Here is a 15798-nt window from a genome sequence, read left to right as displayed (position 1 = left end):
AAAACAAAGCCGCCGACATCCGCACCGCCCGGGCAAAGCCCCGCAACCCCCGGTACCCCCAGGCAAAGCCCCGGTACCCCCGGACAAAGCCCCCCCCACCTCGCTTCCACCGGGGGCAGGGGCCGGCAGCGGGGAAGCCCGGCGGGGCGGTGACCACTCACCTTGGGGCCACTCGCCGTGCCGAGCCGAGCCGTGCCGGTGTCTGCAGGTGCCGCGGAGGAGGAAGCGGGGGCGGGCGGCGCTGGCGAGCCAACCGGGGCCCGGCGCGGCGCCGTGAGTCACCAGCGGCCGCGCAGGGCGGCCGGGCGGCTGCTATAAGAGCGCCGCGGGGACACCCTCCCCCCGTGCATGTCTCGGGCTCCCTCCGCTCCTCCTCGCCTCTCCGACCGCGGCGGCTGCCTGCCCTCCGACCCTCCCTCTCCGCCTCTCCTCCCGCCCTCTCTCCCCGTCCTGTCCCCGCGGCGCGGCGCAGCGATGCGGTCGGGCCGGCAGCGCGGAGAGCGGAGCGCCGCGGCGGCCGGTGGCGGCTGTGCCGGAGGAGGAGGCGGCGGTGGCGGCCCCGGTGGCGGTGCGGGGCGGCGGTGGGCGCTGCCGCGCTGCGGGGCGCTCTGCCTGCTGCTCGCCCTCGCCTGCCTGCGCGCTGCCGCCGATGGTGAGTGAGGGGCCTGGGTTTTGGGGGATGGGGGGGGGGGGGGGGGGCGGGCGAGGCTGTGGCGCGCACCCCTGGGCTGCTCCCACCCCCCGCGATGCCCTTTCCCCTCCACCCGCTTATTTTTTTGTTCCGCTCTTGGGCTGCGCTGGGGGAGCGGGGCTCGGGGGGATTCGGGGGGGACGATAGAGCTGAGGGGGGAGCTGCTGGGGTCTGTCCCGCCGCCCCCATCCGCCGGGGGAGGTGCCGCCGCTCCCCCGGGGCCGCGCGGGTGGGCCCGAGCCCGCGGCCGTCCCTGCCCGCCCCGCCCCGAGCAGCTCTCCCGGGGGAGCCCCGGCGGCTGGCTGCCGCGGGGGTTTCCAGCGCGATGCCTCTGGGTGAGGGAGGGTGTGCCAGCCCGGAGCTGGCACGGTGGCTGGGGAGGTAGAGAACCCCTCGGAAAGCCGGCGGTGTTGGAGGTGTTGTCAAAGTACTCTGCGAGCAACTTTGGCTTTGTGGCATCCAGCAGCATTGGCATGGCTCTAGTTCAGGGCCAGTTGCAACCACCGTACGATCCCTTAGGATCTCCACCTGGTGGCAAGGTTGAGTCTTGCCAGCGCCGAAGCCCTTCTTGCAAACCTAGTAGCCCTAGTCGTGGTCGTCTCCAGCATAGTCGCAATTGTCCCGAAGGCGGTGGAACTTGTGCGTTAAGCGAAATGCGTGGTCAACTAAAAATATTTCCCTCTTGGTAGTAATCAACTTGCCAACTCCTTTCTTCCTCCAGAAACTGAGGTCCAAGCTCCCGATCTAGTTGGGAGGTGGGCAATTAGTGCCTGTGTTGTATCTTGTTTGAGTTGAGGGTTTGGGCACAGTGTGCTGTTAATCTCCTGACTAGCACCCAAAAGTATACTTAAGTGTTTTATTTTGGTTGTATTGGCAAAGTATGCTTAAAGGTAATTCTACCCTGTAGTCCCAACAATGTGCTGTGTTCAGACACTGGGTTTGCAAGGTAGAATCCAGCAAGGAGAAGATTGCGTCTGGTCCTCATAAAAGACAGAAAAGGAGAAATCATCCCTCCGTTTCTAATCATGTAGACTGCTCCCTTGCCTAGTCTACAAGAGACATGGACCCCCTTGTTTAAACAGCTGTAAAATGAAGGCTGAAACTGGCTGATGCTGAAGCTGTTGGTTCACTGTAGTTAGAAATTGTACTCAGATATAAAATGGGGGCAGCTTTAGTCCTCCAAGTTCGTCCAGTTCTTCCCTCAATGTGAGATAGTGGCCCACCAGCTCTTATACTGATAGTTGTAATTGCCAGGGTCTGGAGGCAGTCTACTTCACTAGTTCCTGTATGAAGGTTTCCCAATCACTATTGCAAGCTTTTCTGGGACTTGGTGTCAGATGACAGCACACAAGTGTCACATGTCTGAAGCTGCCTAGACAAGTAATCTGATGACTTGTTTAAGGGCCTGAGACAAACAGTGACTGCAGAGGTAAGAAGGTAAAGCAGTTGTCAGTTTAACTTAGATAGTGATTGTAACTGTTCCTTCACCCTGCACACATCGCTGCTTATAAGACAACTTCTAGTGAGTGGATAACCTGGGGAACAGTGGAGTAATTCTTGTTAGCAATCAGAGGCTGTGCAGCTACAGGTCCTCTACATCTTTTGCCCAAGACTTATGTCAAAGAGAAGGTGTGAAGGTGCTTGACTAGCACATGCAGAGAAGCTTTTGAATTAGTGGTGAACTGATACTGATCTAAAAACTAAATGTTTAGTGACTGAAGCTGCAGCTGAGGTATGGCTGTTTCAAAAAGCAGTGGATCAGATGGGTAGCATCTACCTGGTATTGCAGAACTGTGCTTAGTGTAAGAAGGGACCATAGTTAGTTATGGACTGGAGCTAGCTTTCACCTTAACTGGAGCTCACTCCATGTAACCTTTAGAGTTTGACAGCCATCTTCAGGAGCATCAACAGATGATGACCTTTACCTTCATGCACCTGGGTGGGTGTTAGGTGCTGTCAGTTCTTTACTTGTTCATGGGCTAATAGAAGTAGTTGCTTTGACATTTCATTTGTTATCAACTGCAGAAGAGATGACACCTTCTTGGAATGGCTTGCAATTGTAAAGTTATAGTTGTAATTCCAAGTTCAGTTCCTGTTTTGTTTAGCCTTGTTTGTAGCTTCCCTGTTGTAACATCACTTTGACCAAATGCATTTGTAAGTCACAATGTAATGTGTAATCTTAGCAAGCCTTTTCCGAGTTATTCTAGCTTGAAATAGAGTAACTGAAGACTGCGGGAGTTATTTTGGGATCTCCTGAGTGGCAGGCTTAGTCTAATATCTCTAGCATGCTATTTTGGGAAAGGTTGACTGTTCCCACTCTGAAAGCTTGGATGAGAATGTCTCAAAACTAGCAGCAGTCAGTCACTTCATGTTTTAGCTAGTTGTACAGTAATAATTGGAATAATGTGTGATCAAGCTTTGCTAGCAGAAGTCTACTTCTGCTAGAAGTAAGTAGATAACAGGGTGATGCTAGGCTAAGAGCAAGCTGGTACTTGTGGCTTCTGTACCGTGTATTCTGCCTGAGGTCTGCCTTCTGGCACTGCTAGGCAAGCTGCTTTTTTGACCACTCCTGACCGAGTAGTGGTAGCTTTGCAAAGCCATTCTATTGGAAAGTGCTTGCTGGTATAATGCTCCCTCTAAAAAGGAGAGGAGGCATGGAAGTAGAGAGCATATGTGCTGATGTTCAATTGCTTTGACACCTCTAAACAGTTCACAGGAAACAAGTTGTTATGGCTTGACTCTGACAAGTGAGTTAGTGTTTTACTTGACCAGTAAGACTGCTAAAACATCAGCACAGCTCAATAAGCTGCTGTTTCAAATACTTTATTTCAAGTGTGAATTTACATAAGACACCCAGCAGGTAAAACTGTCCTTGTTTTCCTTGCTTATACTCTGTCCAGGGTTTGTCATTCCATTACTAGCTCTCATGCATGGGGTAATGTGAAATGCATCAGTTTCAGAAGGCTGAATAGCTTCCTTCCACTTGGAAACTGTTGCATTTTGCATGTCATGCACAGAAGATATAAAATAACAAGTAATGTTTGTCTAAAATTAGATGTCCTTCCAGACCCTTGGAATGCCAAGACAAAGCACCTCCATTAAATGATGCAATAAATCAAGAAGGACCAGGAGTTTTGCATCATGCCATGGGCATGTGCAGCCAAAACTAATGCATAAAATCATACACTTGCCTGCAAGCATTACATGGATAGCCCTGGCTTAGCTGCTGAAGAAGCAGGCTGCTCCTTTTAGCAGCAGTTATAGCAAGAGCTTCAAGACAAATAACATTCCCTTGAGGGACAGGGCCATACAGGTTCAGAACTGAAGGTATTCTGGAAAATGCACTTCAAGCATCATGCACAATGCAGTACCTAACTGGAGTGTACTAAGAGCTAAGACTTACCAGTCTGGAGACAACAGACTTGATTCCAGAAGGAAGTGATAATTTATCTTGCTCTCTTAGTATTACACTTGACCTAGCTTTAATGAGCAAGATCTAGATATGTCGTGACACATCCTTTTGGGTATACTAAGGAATATCTCTGCCCTCATTTGTGGGGACAACCAGATGGTAGCAACTAACTTTGTCCATTATTATAACTTTCCAGGCTTCAGGACTACTACTGCTGAAGTAACTTATATCAGGAAAAAATGGTGTATGTTTAAAAAAAAAAATAGAACAGGTATCTAAGCTATCTTTAGAGACATCTTAGGATGGTAATGTATGAGCAGGGGAGTACTGAATTCAGCTCAGCATTAGTCAAGTTTAAACTGTTTGCTAAAAGTCTGAGGATCTTTTAGAATGTTATGTTAGGATGTCGACAGCAGGAGCCTGTGCACAAGCATCCTTTTCCCTTGCAAACTAGACCCTACCTTAAAAAGGAAAGCTCAGTAATAGGAACACTGAGGGTGTTTTACTACTATCTGACGAGTATACTGTCATACTGCTTAATCTCTGCACTTGTACTATGATGGAAAGCTTCTGGTTCTGCTGTCATAGTTGAATAAGGTAACTACAATCAAAAGATTCAGAGATCAGATATAGTTTCATGCTGATGTTATGCTGTCCATTAAGCTGGTTATCTACTTGATCAGCAGTGGGTGAAAGTGAAGGAAAATACTGCTGAACAGTACTGGCTCAGATTCTTTTTTTCATTGAAGGTGCGAGAGCAAAATGTGAAGAATCCCAGTTCCCGTGTAGTAATGGACGCTGTATTCCTTTACTCTGGAAATGTGATGGTGATGAAGACTGTTCAGATGGCAGTGATGAGAGTGCTTGTGGTGAGTATTTAACCAAAAGAAGTAATCCCTCTGTAGCTATACTCCCTAGTTGGCAGTAGGGGGTTAATGGTGTAAAGTAGATAGCTGGAGAGATACTTACACTGTCCAGCACTTCTTACATGTGGAATACAGAATAGAGGACAAATCCCCTAGAAATGCTAGGGGACTGCCTAAATGCCCTGGATCAAGCTGATGCAGTTGAGTTTTTCTTAGATTTCTGAAAGTTTCCTGGAACTGGTGAATAAGAGAAAAGCTAATGAACAAAATTTTGTTTGCTGGAGTGGTGATTGCCTAGAGCTGAACGCAAGCCTCTTTTTGGTTGTTGCATGAAAACATAGTAGAAACGGATTGCTATTATTACGCAGCTGTTAGCTATTCCGTGGCTAAAAGTCCTCTTTCATGTGTGAAAGTGATTCTGTTGCATCTCGTATAAACGCTAATTCTAGCTCTGTCTGCCAACTCATGTTTTATGCAGACATGGAGGCCAAGATGGATGACTAGAAATACTTAGAGACACTGGAAAGCAGATTTCATATCCAGCACTGGTGTAGCTGAACTGTCAGTCTGCTCAAGCAGACCTAAACTCTTGTTGTTGGGTTACGTATACTATACTTATGTAATGACACTGCAAATCCAATGCTATGGTAATAAGCATGAAGTTCAAAATCTGAATATAACTATTATTATTAATAGTCCTTTAACTCAGGTGTGATTGAAGTAGCAGCTCTTCTAGCTGCATAGTCTCCCTTTGCACTAGCAGTCATTCAGTGCCTGCTTACAGGAAGATAAATGTTTCTGTGCTGGGTAGCTCTCTAGGAAGTGTTAGACGGTGTCTAAGTTAGACTTGTGGAAGAAGACACCAGACATCCAAGAACTAAGGATGTTGCATCACTTTGCTAGGGCAAGGCAGCAAATCTGTAGCTGCAACAGAACAGCTAACCTCTGGTATTTAAACCAGTGTCTGTCCTTCTCTCTTGCAGTGAAGAAGACGTGTGCTGAATCTGACTTTGTGTGCAACAGTGGTCAGTGTGTGCCGAACAGATGGCAGTGTGATGGGGATCCGGACTGTGAGGATGGGTCTGACGAGAGTGCTGAACTGTGTCGTAAGTGAGCTTTGCATGTCAGCGCAGGCAAGCCTGCGGGTTGTAGCATCTTGACTTCTTGCCTGCTTGCAGCCTGGCTCTCCTCCTAAAAAGATTGCACCTGTCTTGGAAATGTACCTTCGTAACTGCTAGCTTGGCTTTGGCCACATCAGGGTCTTGTCAAGACTTATGTATTAAAAGGTTACAGAACTGTGTGGGGAATCTGCACTTCTACTTGGTAACAGTTGGCGAGTGTAAGATTTCTTACCTTTACAGTCACTAAGCACAACGCTGCAGGCCTGAACATTGCTGTATCTTGTTCAGAGTGATCACTGTCCTCCAAGACAACTACACTGCAATATTACCAAAGCTAGTGTAGGAACTGAGTGAATGACTTTGTGCTGGGAGGAGGGAAGTGAAAACACTGATCCCTGACTATGAGGTCTTGCAGTTATTGAGTCCTAACTGCGGTAGTTAATAAAGGGATATAGATCTGTGGGATCTGCAAAGCTTCATTTCTCTGTATTAGGGCTGAAATACAGTGACTGCTCCTCAGTGTAGATCCCACTAAGTTCAACTGCACTTTGGTATTATTCCTACCTGCTATTATGTATTATAGCTCAAGCTTCTACAGTGTAATTGGTGTGCAGTCACAAAGCTGCCACTACAAAGATACTCTTAAAAGATGCTTCCAATTCCTAACAGATTTACCAAATACTACTAACTACTGTAACCTCTTCTATGATGGAGCCATTAATTTAGATGGATGCTGGCATCTAACTGCAGCTGTGTCCAGAGCTGAAGCCTTCCAGACTCAACTTTCAGGACAACTGCTAAAACCCAAGATCAGTAGCTCTTAAATTTCAGAACTCTTAAATTGAACTTGAACTCTTTCCAATAGATATGAGAACATGCCGGGTAAATGAAATCAGCTGTGGTCCTCAGTCAACCCAGTGTATCCCAGTGTCCTGGAAATGTGATGGTGAAAAAGACTGTGACAGTGGAGAAGATGAAGAGAATTGTGGTAAGGGAAGAAATGGTGGCTGCATAACTCTATTTGAAATTGAGTTGTCTGGAAAGGAGCTAGCTGGACAGTATACCTGGGAAGATAAATTTCTCATACCAATATTTCCTTAAACCTGTATTTGTATTGCAGCCTGTTTAACAAAACAGACTTGTTCTAACACTCCTCTACCCTGTTACGTCAAGATGTACAGTAGTATAAACTATTCAATGTCTGTCTTGCTCTCTGGCTAGTTTTGGCAATAGCCATAGGCATAGTAATTTGTCAAGCAAACCCTCAGAACTTGATCTCCACAGTATTTCTCAACAGGTAACTCTAGCTGCTGCTTATACTAATAATTTGTCTCCTATACTAATAATTTGTCTCCTTGTCCTGGTTTTGGCCAGGATTATTAGTGTAAGCATTCTTAGGTGTAGCAGGGACTTGTGGCCAAGGGGGAAGCTGATGTGCTTCATAGCCCTGACCTACAGTATTTTGCACACTAGTCTGGAAATGCAGACTAGGGAAGTTAGGTTTCAAGTGTTGAGGGGCAACTTCACGCCAGTGCACAAGTGAAACTGCAGCAGTCAGCATTAGAGTGCAGTGTTCCCAGCTTGTTCTAATGAACTTGGTACATATGACTTGCCTGAGGTGTCCCGAGACAAAATTACTGTAAGCAAATCCACAGGGCTGGCTTCCTCCAGAGCTACCTTGAGCCTGGATGGACTAATGAGATGCAGATCTCTGGATGTGTGCTCTGCATCTGTGGGATAGCTGCCTTACTCAGCAAGCAAATGCTTTAATCTGACAGATTTACAGACTTCATTTCTAATGAAGCTGATAAAACTATCAGCCTAGGCATACTGAGCTGCTAGCTACGCTGCTAATAAACCAGCATAATTTGTACTGGCATAAGTTGTGTGGATGTTCTTAATGCCACAGGATCAACTGGTGCAATATCTTGTTCTGTTTATCCCCAGTGGCCCAGGTAAATGGGCCACTGCTGTCCTGGGGACCAGCACAAAACACTTCAATTTCAAACTACAGTGCATGCTGACCATCTGGCTACCTAAACCTTAGACTGTACTCCAGAGTTAGCAATTCTCTTACCTTCTGTCTCTGGTTCACAGGGTCTGAGCCTGTTTTCCCAAAGGCTAGCACTCTGAAGCAGAACAGCCTGTCTGCTTCAGGAGGAGGTTATTTTCACTCAGTGGCTCAGAACTGATCCCTCTCACTCAGGCATTTAAGACAAGGAAGATGGTCTGTATGTATCACAAGCATCCTGCAGGTGGTCAGTTGGGTTCTTCTAGAGCATTCAATATGATGTTGACCTACTGTCAGATCACAGCTGATGGAGCAAAGAGCCTGCAAAGCAAAACACCATTCAAAAGTTGTCTTTTGTGATAATCTGCTAATATTTTTCACTCCTGTTACTCCAGGTAATGTGACTTGTAGTGCAGCAGAGTTCACATGCAGCAGTGGGCAATGTATTTCCAAAAGCTTTGTCTGCAATGGTCAAGATGACTGCAGTGATGGCAGTGATGAGCTGGAGTGTGCACCTCCTACCTGTGGTGTTCATGAGTTCCAGTGCAAGAGCTCTACCTGCATCCCTATCAGCTGGGTGTGTGATGATGATGCTGACTGCTCTGACCACTCAGATGAATCTTTGGAGCAGTGTGGCCGCCAGCCTGCACCTCCGGTGAAGTGTTCTGCAAGTGAGATGCAGTGTGGCTCAGGTGAATGTATCCACAAGAAGTGGCGGTGTGATGGAGATCCTGATTGCAAGGATGGAAGTGATGAAATTAATTGCCGTAAGTTAGCTTGGTTGCTCTTCTTTAGGAGGTGTTCCTTGGCCTCTGTTCTGACAGACTTTGGGGGGTCTAACTCTGTAATGGCTATGTCCTTAGCTTCTCGGACCTGCAGACCAGACCAGTTCAGATGTGAAGATGGGAACTGTGTCCATGGGAGTAGGCAGTGCAATGGTGTGAGAGACTGTCTGGATGGCACTGATGAAGCAAACTGTAACAATGGTAAGTTGGACCTAAACAAGAATAAAGACTTCATCGAATTTCTGAAGCCAGTGGTCTTCCTCATTGTCTTCATTATCAGTTATTCAGTGCTCTGGACCTGGCAAATTCAAGTGCAGAAGTGGAGAATGCATAGATATCAATAAAGTGTGTAACCAGCAGAGAGACTGCAAGGACTGGAGTGATGAGCCCCTGAAGGAATGCAGTAAGTGGACAAACTCATTATGCAGTGCTGACCACTAGACACATTTGGTTACAGGTTCTGAGCTGTCAGATGTTGGACTGGAATGCCCATCTGCATTTCCTTCGTAGCAAGCAACCCAGTTAATAGGCTAGCTTTATCCTAGCCAAACTGACTCATGGGATGGCTAGTCTATGACCAGAAAGTACCTGAGGCCACTAAACTCTGAAGTGTCTAGGAGCCTCAGTCTTGATCTGCTGCTGCCCACTTGTAATGCAAGCAACATGTTGATAGCTGAGCAAATATGATCTTGAGTAGATATTCTGCAAATGACTTGAAGCACCTGTGTGGTTTAGCAGATGTGGCAGACATCCTGAGAAAATGGATGGGTATCTGCTAAAGCACTCCATGACTAAGACTTCAAGACTATGTATGTATGCCATCTAAGAATTGGCCACTTCTCTTCTAGACATAAATGAATGTTTGGTGAACAACGGTGGATGCTCCCACATCTGCAGAGATTTCATTATTGGCTATGAATGTGACTGTCCAGCTGGGTTTGAGCTTGTAGACAGGAGAACCTGTGGAGGCAAGTATCTTGTGGATAATATGGAACCTACCAATGTTACTGGGGATGAGAACAAATGAAATTGTTGTCTTTACAGATATTGATGAATGCCAGAACCCCGGTATCTGTAGTCAAATCTGTATCAACCTGAAAGGTGGCTACAAATGTGAATGTAGCCGTGGCTATCAGATGGATCTTGCTACAGGAGTATGCAAAGCTGTGGGTAAGTATAAGATTTCTATATCCCTAAGCCTGAAAGCCACTTTAAAGTGAGATACCCAGTGGTGTATGTTTTATGCCACTGTGGTTACAACAATAGTTGTGCTGATCCTAATACAAATTGTACAGACCTGGACACTTTTAACATCTTCTTATGATGCTATGACACAGCATTTAAGGCTACCATGTCTACCTGACAAACTGTTTCCATCTGCTCCCTGGGCAGGAAGACCCTCCCCATGAAGTTGTGGAGGGAGAAAAGGATGAGGTAGGGTACAGCTAAGATGTCTGTCAGCATCTATTAGCAAGTGTGGAATGGCAAATACTAAATCTGGTGACACTTAAATCTTGTCATAAAAGAACAGTCTGAGGCTATATGTCTAGAGATATAGATAAATCTTTTCACTCTTTCACAGGGAAAGAGCCATGTCTAATTTTCACCAACCGCCGGGATATCAGGAAGATTGGTCTTGAGAGGAAAGAGTACATTCAGCTAGTAGAGCAACTAAGAAACACTGTAGCTCTAGATGCTGATATTGCTGAGCAAAAGCTTTATTGGGCTGACTTTAGCCAAAAAGCAATCTTCAGGTAAGTGGACTCAGCCTCTAAATCTAGAATTAAAATGCTTCTCTAATCATCCTGCATTCTGTTCAGGATGCTCTTCTAGAGAATTAGATTCCTGATGTATCATCTGCACTCAAGTCTTTAGGGCAAGTTCGTGTAACTAGCATGTTGTGTGCTTATTGCACTTCTTTGTAACTGCTGCTACAAATGAACCAAAGATACTTCATGGAAAGTCACAAGTACATCTCTGTAGATAGCCTGCCCAAGAGCTATATGCACTATTTGAGGCATGTCAAATAGTGTCTGTGGAGGAAGGTGTGAAAGCAAGTAACTCTTGTCTTCCAGTGCCTCCATCGATACCCGTGATAAAGTTGGAAAACACATCAGAATCCTGGACAACATACACAGCCCTGCAGGAATTGCTGTTGACTGGGTTTATAAGAACATCTACTGGACTGACTCATCTGCAAAGACCATTTCAGTGGCTAGCCTAGATGGCACAAAAAGAAAAGTTTTGTTTCTCTCTGAGCTGAGAGAGCCAGCTTCTATTGCTGTAGATCCTCTTTCTGGGTAAGTCTTTGTCCTGGTTCTTTAGAAAGAACAGACCTGCTAGTACTCTGTCCTGATAATTGACTTAGGCAGCCTTTGTCTAACTACTTGTTAGCAAATGGTCATAATTAAGAGTGATACTACACAATACTATAGTGCATTATACAACATAAATTCTGCTTCACAGCTTTATGTACTGGTCAGACTGGGGTGAGCCAGCAAAAATTGAAAAAGCAGGAATGAATGGATTTGACAGACAGCAGCTTGTGACAACAGAAATCCAATGGCCTAATGGAATTGCTCTAGGTATGTTGAACTTGTCACTGTGCCAGAGGTATTCTGGAGCTTTAGAAGTCTGTTTGCTACAAAAGCCAAGGTCATCCTTCAGGGAACTATTTTCAGCTTTTGAGATTGGGAAGTTCCTACGTGCCTGGAGACACTGCAACAGGCACAGCACCCATCAGATGCTGAAATAGTAACCTTCCTTGTACTGTTCTGTATTCTAGTCAAGGTACAGGTCACTTAGGCAGCACTGCAGCAATCTAATGTGTATACCCATATATTTAGAAACTATGGCAAAACAGCAACTATTCTTGTACCTGCAGGTGTTTCAGCCTTTGCGGGGACTTTGGAGGTCCTGTCTGTGTAGATAGTAAATGTGTCTTTTTTCTTCTAGATCTTGTAAAAAGCCGACTATACTGGCTTGATTCTAAATTACATATGCTGTCAAGCATAGACCTGAATGGCCAGGATCGTAGACTTGTGCTGAAGTCTCATATGTTCCTTCCTCATCCTCTTGCTCTAACAATATTTGAGGTAAGAATGACTTGCTGTAGTACTTGTCAGAGCTCCTCTTCTTGCTAGTGTGCGGCTAGCAGTTACGGTGGTAATAGTAACACAGAGTGACTGGGATACAATGACTGTTTTCTAGGACCGTGTGTACTGGATTGATGGAGAGAATGAAGCAGTCTATGGTGCCAACAAATTTACTGGATCTGAATTGGTTACCCTAGTAAACAACCTCAATGACGCACAGGACATCATCATTTACCATGAACTTGTTCAGCCTTCAGGTAGCTATGAGTTTGTTCTGTCACTGTATACTTTTCATAAAGCTTGCTCTGCCTGGGTGCTGGCAAATGATATCCTTTCCCTGTATTGCTGTCTGTTTCACTGAAGTGCTGGAAGCTTCCAGCCTAGGCACCCCTACTTGAGCTTCTACCTCTCACAGTTTGAGAGAAGGCTTAGTTGCAATTGTTCTTGTTTGGGCAGAGCTGGCACAAACATATAACCTGCAGAGGCAAACAACTCTAGAGTGATTCCTGAACAAAAAAATATGCTGTACCTCTGGAGCATGAAGGCTCACTTCTGTTAATTGCTTAAAATCGACTTGTGCCAACAGGCAGAAACTGGTGTGAAGAGAATATGGCAAATGGAGGCTGTAGCTACCTGTGCCTGCCTGCTCCTCAGATAAATGAACACTCTCCAAAGTATACCTGTGCATGTCCTGCTGGATACTTCTTGCAGGAAGATGGTCTGAGATGTGCAGGTATAGTAACCTAAACTTTTTTCTAGGGTGGATGGTGAGGAAGAAGGAGGGGTACTGAATCTGTAAGAAACAAACATGACAGTACAAGCTGACAGCTCTGCATGAGTTAATCTGATGTAACTTATCTTGGAGATCTTTTGGCATGCCTTAAGCTGGCTCTTCAAATCCATAGGTGCTGTTCAAAGTCCATGCTTGGCTTCTGCATCATCATCATCACCCAATGGCTTTCTGCAGACAGCAAGCACACACACAAAACATGCCTAGCTGCTTTCTTATAAAATAAGGGGTATAAACTAACACTGCTCTACAGCGTATAAATATATTGAAAAGCTGATAGGCTAATCTTGCTGACTAGGGAAGGATGTGTACATCACTTCCATGTCCAAAGAAACATACTGCTGCTACTATCCTGAGCACTGGCTGTATGGCAGGCTTGTTTGTCCAGTCTAGTGGAACTAGGAGCTTCAAGGTGCCACTTAATATATTGCATGTTGACTCTGACTGCCACAGTCAGAGCAGTGAATAAGAGGATGTGATCTTCTGCTGTCTGAGGATAGTAGCTTCTCTAAAATGTTATTATATGTATTAAAGTACTTGATTAGCAAGTCTGTGGAACTAATTCTTATACAGAGAACCTGAAGTGAGGGGGTGGGGTGGCTTACGGTTTTAATGACTTTACATACCTAGAGCTTATACCTGAAATAACTGTCTACTCTGGTTCTTGGGATTATTTTTGATCAACACCTTCAGCAGAACGTGTACATAGTGAAGTAACTAATGTCAGTGTTTCTGATAAAGCTAACAAGCTGCATGACCATTCTGCCATCTGCTAAACATTCACTGCCATGGCTGTCATAACTAAGCCATTGCAGAACTTCCAGATTAACTGGGTTCTTGATCTATAATTAGTTTCAGGTACTGGAACAACTGTGGCTTACACTGAGGCTAAAGATACCAGCAGAACAGAAAAATCTCCAACTGTTGGACTAGTTCCTGGAGGTACTGGTCCCAATAACTCAGACTGCTAAACACTAGAGAGGTGAAATGCAAACTGACCCACTAGCTTACTTGAAAGTTTTCTCCTTTGCATGCAAGTAGAGAATATAGGACAGTTCATGTATATAGTAGAACTACAACAGCTGAAGAGTGAAACATAATTAGCTCATGGTATTATGGAACCTGTGGGTTCCATGAAATCCCAGGAGTGCTCAAAGAAGGCAAGTAATAAAAGCTTTCTGCTAAGATAAGATGAAACCTCTTAGCAGTTTCTTGCAGACATGTTAATGTTAGCCCACCTTTTGGGCTTAGTGTCTTAGTAAGCCATCTGATAAAAATCTGTCAGCAAGCCATCTCACTACTCTACAAATTTTCACACAGGGTTCAACATCAGTGGTACAGTGTCTGAAGTAGCTGCAGCCAGAGGAACATCAGGAGCTTGGGCTGTTCTTCCCATCTGTGAGTACAGCATGCGCTGGCTATTGGGGACTCTTGTGATGGGATAAGCCACTCTTGTTCAGGAGTTTAACTTGACACTGCTCTGTATTTCTGTTTCTCTCCCTAAAGTATTGCTGGTGATGGCTGCGGTGGCTGGCTACTTCATGTGGCGTAACTGGCAGCACAAGAACATGAAAAGCATGAATTTTGATAATCCTGTCTATCTGAAGACTACAGAAGAGGACCTCACTATTGATATTGGAAGACACAGTGGTTCAGTAGGACACACCTACCCTGCGGTAAGCAAGCCTGTTGATGTGCGTGAGCTCCAGGCTAGTCATCAGAGTAGACACAGCAAAGGCTTGCCAGGTTCTATCTGACTAGAACTTGGGAGAGGTCTCTGCTACTGGCTACAGTCAAACTACTGGGCTCAATCAGCTAAGAGCACATCACTTTAATCTTGATTAAAATGATGTTTGATTAAAATTATAGTAGGTAACTGCTACCCTATGACTGGGATGGAGTAATCCAGAGCTGAATATGGTCACTAACCTGAAGAACTAGATCCTAGCATTGTTTTGTATTCTTTATTGGTAAAATTGTAGCTAACTTGTAATTATCTTTTTACAGATATCTGTTGTAAGCACAGATGACGATATGGCGTGAGCACTGGATCAGCAATCACTTTTAGTTTACTTGTGTTTTACACTTATGGGGATGATAAACAGGTTTGTGGCTGAAAGACTTCCTCCGTTCTTGGAAGAATGAAGATACTTTCTCTACGTACGGAACACTTATGTAAATAGCTGTTTTATACAGCTTAACAACCAACTCTGTAAATACCTGTCCACAACAATTCAGCTTTTAGTGGCTACTGTTTTATCAGTACCCTTGAATTGGTCAGTCAGTAACACCACTGGCCAAATACAAAGCACTTTCCATAGAAAGCCATATTCCAGCCACAACTTGTGCTATATTGTAACAGCTGTACATATGTGTATATGCCACTTGTAAATATTATTCCTGGAAAATCACTATCAAGCACTTTGAAATACTTCAAATGTAAATTATTGTACACTGTCTTTTTCAATGGTGGGGGCAATGGCAATAGGAAAAAACGGGTTACTATGATTGCCAAAAATTTGTAAGCATAAGTAATTTTGTATGTATGACTGAAACAATCTTGTCTGTCTCAGAGCTTGACAGGTATGAATGCTCTTTGAGAAATCACTGTAAATCCTAAATGCAAAGGAGGGGAAAAAGTAAGAATAAAAAAAATCCCAAACAGTTAAAGTTTCCATTATTCTTCTTTCACTGAAATGAAATGAGTATCTCCTAAGTTGGAAGTTTTAGTGGGCTACCCTGCTGCCAGCCACAGCATAAAATACTGTCTGAAGTTATTTCAGTAGTACCCCAGACTGTTAAGATAATGCTGACCTGCCAGGTGACTGAGGCTTGTACTCAAGACTAATAGTCTGCAGAGTTCTGGACTGAATGCATCTTGCTTCATAGGTGTCCAGCTGGACTCTTGAGGTAGTATTTTCAGTCACTGTCAATCCTCAATTACATTTTTGTGTTTAAGAGGTAGTATTGACAGAGATGACACATTGTGAAGACAGGTGTCAGTGTTGTTGGCCAGGGAAGTGTAAG

General features: G+C 45.0%; 1 protein-coding gene across 2 annotated transcripts; it reads left to right on the top strand.

The window, feature by feature from the left end:
* The first annotated feature begins 324 nt into the window (after positions 1-324).
* On the top strand, positions 325-15435 carry VLDLR (very low density lipoprotein receptor). 2 transcript variants are annotated; one of them, XM_083816246.1, is made up of 19 exons: positions 325-652; positions 4853-4972; positions 5953-6075; positions 6956-7078; positions 8497-8868; positions 8965-9087; positions 9167-9289; positions 9735-9854; positions 9931-10056; positions 10469-10640; positions 10962-11186; positions 11353-11471; positions 11842-11981; positions 12097-12238; positions 12568-12714; positions 13624-13713; positions 14092-14169; positions 14278-14447; positions 14779-15435. In XM_083816246.1, the coding sequence occupies exons 1-19, from the start codon at positions 349-351 to the stop codon at positions 14812-14814; spliced, it is 2853 nt and encodes a 950-aa protein (XP_083672372.1). In that variant the 5' UTR covers positions 325-348; the 3' UTR covers positions 14815-15435. The 2 variants fall into 2 exon arrangements, with proteins under 2 accessions (XP_083672372.1, XP_083672373.1); XM_083816247.1 differs by lacking the exon at positions 13624-13713 and having other exon boundaries at positions 326-652; positions 14779-14955.
* The last annotated feature ends 363 nt before the right edge of the window (positions 15436-15798 follow it).

This window comes from Anser anser (genome assembly GCF_964211835.1).
Source record: "Anser anser genome assembly, chromosome: Z".
NCBI classification, from domain to species: domain Eukaryota; kingdom Metazoa; phylum Chordata; class Aves; order Anseriformes; family Anatidae; genus Anser; species Anser anser.
The sequence above is the reverse complement of the archived record's forward strand: the minus strand, read 5'-3'. Positions and strand labels throughout refer to the sequence as shown.

Bases quoted from the DNA above. Each gene is read 5' to 3' on its own strand.
- VLDLR (XM_083816246.1), top strand. From the start codon at position 349: ATGTCTCGGGCTCCCTCCGCTCCTCCTCGCCTCTCCGACCGCGGCGGC. The intron at 6,076-6,955 runs GTAAGTGAGCTT...TCTTTCCAATAG, and splicing joins CGAGAGTGCTGAACTGTGTC to ATATGAGAACATGCCGGGTA. The intron at 9,855-9,930 runs GCAAGTATCTTG...TTGTCTTTACAG, and splicing joins AGACAGGAGAACCTGTGGAG to ATATTGATGAATGCCAGAAC.